General features: G+C 36.7%; 1 protein-coding gene across 1 annotated transcript in view; it reads right to left on the reverse strand.

Moving 5' to 3' along the window:
- The window catches only part of LOC136826899 (carbonic anhydrase-related protein 10-like), a 134,649-nt gene that overhangs the window by 24,900 nt on the left and 107,249 nt on the right, over positions 1 to 2,500 (reverse strand). Inside the window, exon 8 of the mRNA XM_067084430.1 lies at positions 493 to 618. Within this exon, the coding sequence (XP_066940531.1) occupies positions 493 to 618 (126 nt within the window). The remainder of the gene's footprint in view (positions 1 to 492; positions 619 to 2,500) is intronic.

The raw sequence follows: 2,500 nt of genomic DNA on the forward strand, positions 1-2,500 counted from the left end.
CTCTGACACCGATAAGATAGCTGAGATGATCCCACTTACCCATATTTCCCTCATATTCTGGTAGGGTAGGTTAGGTGGCAGAGTTACACATTTTGTTCTCGTCAGTGGTTCTCATTTTCAAATTCTTAAGAGAACTCGTGGTAAGAGTCTTAAATATTTTGAGAATAAAAGAAAGTCTCTCTCTTATTTTGTGAGTGTTTTGAAAGAGTTTACTAGTCAGTTATATGGAGAATGCAGCGTGATTCTCCGAATGTCTCTGCATGCATGTATGGAAATTAGAACTGAATTGGCGTGTCTTGCAAGATGCCTTCAGGGAAATAGGACCAGATAAGAAAACTACTGTAAATAAGAAAGTATCTTTGCAATTTTTGCCTTATTTTTTATTGTGAAAATTGCTGATCTATGACGTGTGAGTCTTAAACAGGTTTTTGTTTTTTACCGGGTATAAAAATGAAAATGAGGGTTCTCTCTCAAATACTGAATGATACTCACCAGAGAATATGGCGGAATATTGGTTCTTATGACCCTCGTGTGTAAGGGCTGTAATGGCCTGAAGTTTCCGGTGATTGGCAAAGCCTGGCCATGAGTGCCTCGACGTAAGGATTGCAGCTGCCATAACTGAAAAAAAAGAAAAATACAAGATGAATTTAAAAAAGCATTACGAATGGAGTAAGCAGTGAACTGGTTCAACTCTCTCTCTCTCTCTCTCTCTCTCTCTCTCTCTCTCTCTCTCTCTCTCTCTCTCTCTCTCTCCTGTTAGTAAGTGCAGGATTAAATAATTTTAATTTTACAATAATATTATGACTGTCTAGCTTTAAAAAACCATGATAGTTTTCTGATAGCAATCAGGTACCGGAATGATTGCATTTATCGTTAATACTTGCATATTAGCCGGATTTAATTTTCAATTTGTAACAGATTCATCTGATGAACCTTTGTGAAAGAACCAGATTGGTAGAGCTATTTGATTGTAAAAGGTGTATTATACCCAGCACAATATGGGAAATCTCTGATGACCGAAGTTAAAAGCTTTATTTTATTGTGTTTTTAACTGACCTTTCGTCAGATCATCAAGTGTGGAAGTTTTCATTATTTTATCGTGGTGACTTTTGTAAAATGAAGTTGAAGAAATTGACTTCAAGAAGTTAACTTCTTGCCATTTTAGTATTCTTACTTGAAGCTGGTTCCTGAAATGATGACACACCACCTGTGTCAAGAAGTAATATTTTTTGTAAGATACAAGAAGGGAGCGAAAGTTTCAATGTGATTTCTCCATGTCGCATCGGAACTTCTTGCAACTTTGGTCTGAACTTACATCTCAGAGTTTATTTCTTTTTGCTATAAAGAGAATGTGAAAATTATTAATACAAAGAGTGAGAGAGAGAGAGAGAGAGAGAGAGAGAGAGAGAGAGAGAGAGAGAGAGAAGAGAGAGAGAGAGAAATAAACACACTTGAGTTTGTTCAACTGTTTTCAACGACGATTTGGAATAGGAACGTCCTTTACCCGGAAAGGACCTCCGTTTATCAATTCATTGTACCAAATTTGGTGATGAACGTGGTTCCTGTGTAAATAATTTTCCTGGACCATTAAGCAGTTACGTTTTAATGCACGAAAAAGCAGTTTCACTCTTCAAAAGATGTATAATCACTTTAAAAGACTATACAACTGCTGACAGGTTGTCGCATATCATTACTTTGTTTCGTATACAACTGCTGGCAGGTAGTCGTATACCATTACCTTGTTTCTGTAGTGTCAAGCAAGTGTGCTGACGAAACTTGCCAGATCGTGGTAATTGCTAAACACAATAGATTCCCTCGCAACGGAACAAACAAGTAAAGAAAATGCTGTCAAAAGATAAATATTCTCGGAAAATTTACTTCGTAAACATAACGTGAAAAGGTCTTTCATACCTTCCCTTTCAAATGTCTAATCTGGAAGGTCCTTTTTTATTTTTTATACTAGAATTTGTGTGAGGTAGCCAGACCATGTCTTATTGCCTAGAAAATATCTTGTCCTTCACAGACAGCGCCCCAGATGTCAAACTATTTTTATTCAACGATATGTCTGTGAAGGAAAAGAGCCTTTAATCACGAAATCCCATCTCCTGCTGTGCTACTTGTTATATTTGCCTAACGAAACTCTTCACATATAAGTGCCTTTCTGAACTTTAATTCTCCTGAAGTCCGGTAGAAAACGTTTAATAACAACTTTGTTAAGGCTTGCATAATCATTCAGTTAGCTTAGTTGCATACTGTATCATAACTGTATCATAACTAAAACTAAAATTCTCAGTAACAAGTTCTTGTTGAAATGTTAATCTAGCCTCTTTTTCTAAATTCAGCTGTTCTCTGCAGTCATATTATTATGTGCAATATGTAAACCTTTATGAAGTTTGTGTGGTGAGTGTTGTCTGTGTGTGTGCGTGTTTGTATGTATGTATATGGGAGAGAGAGAGAGAGAGAGAGAGAGAGAGAGAGAGAGAGAGAGAGAGAGAGAGAG

Source organism: Macrobrachium rosenbergii, chromosome 41, assembly GCF_040412425.1.
Source record: "Macrobrachium rosenbergii isolate ZJJX-2024 chromosome 41, ASM4041242v1, whole genome shotgun sequence".
Taxonomy (NCBI): Eukaryota; Metazoa; Arthropoda; class Malacostraca; order Decapoda; family Palaemonidae; genus Macrobrachium; species Macrobrachium rosenbergii.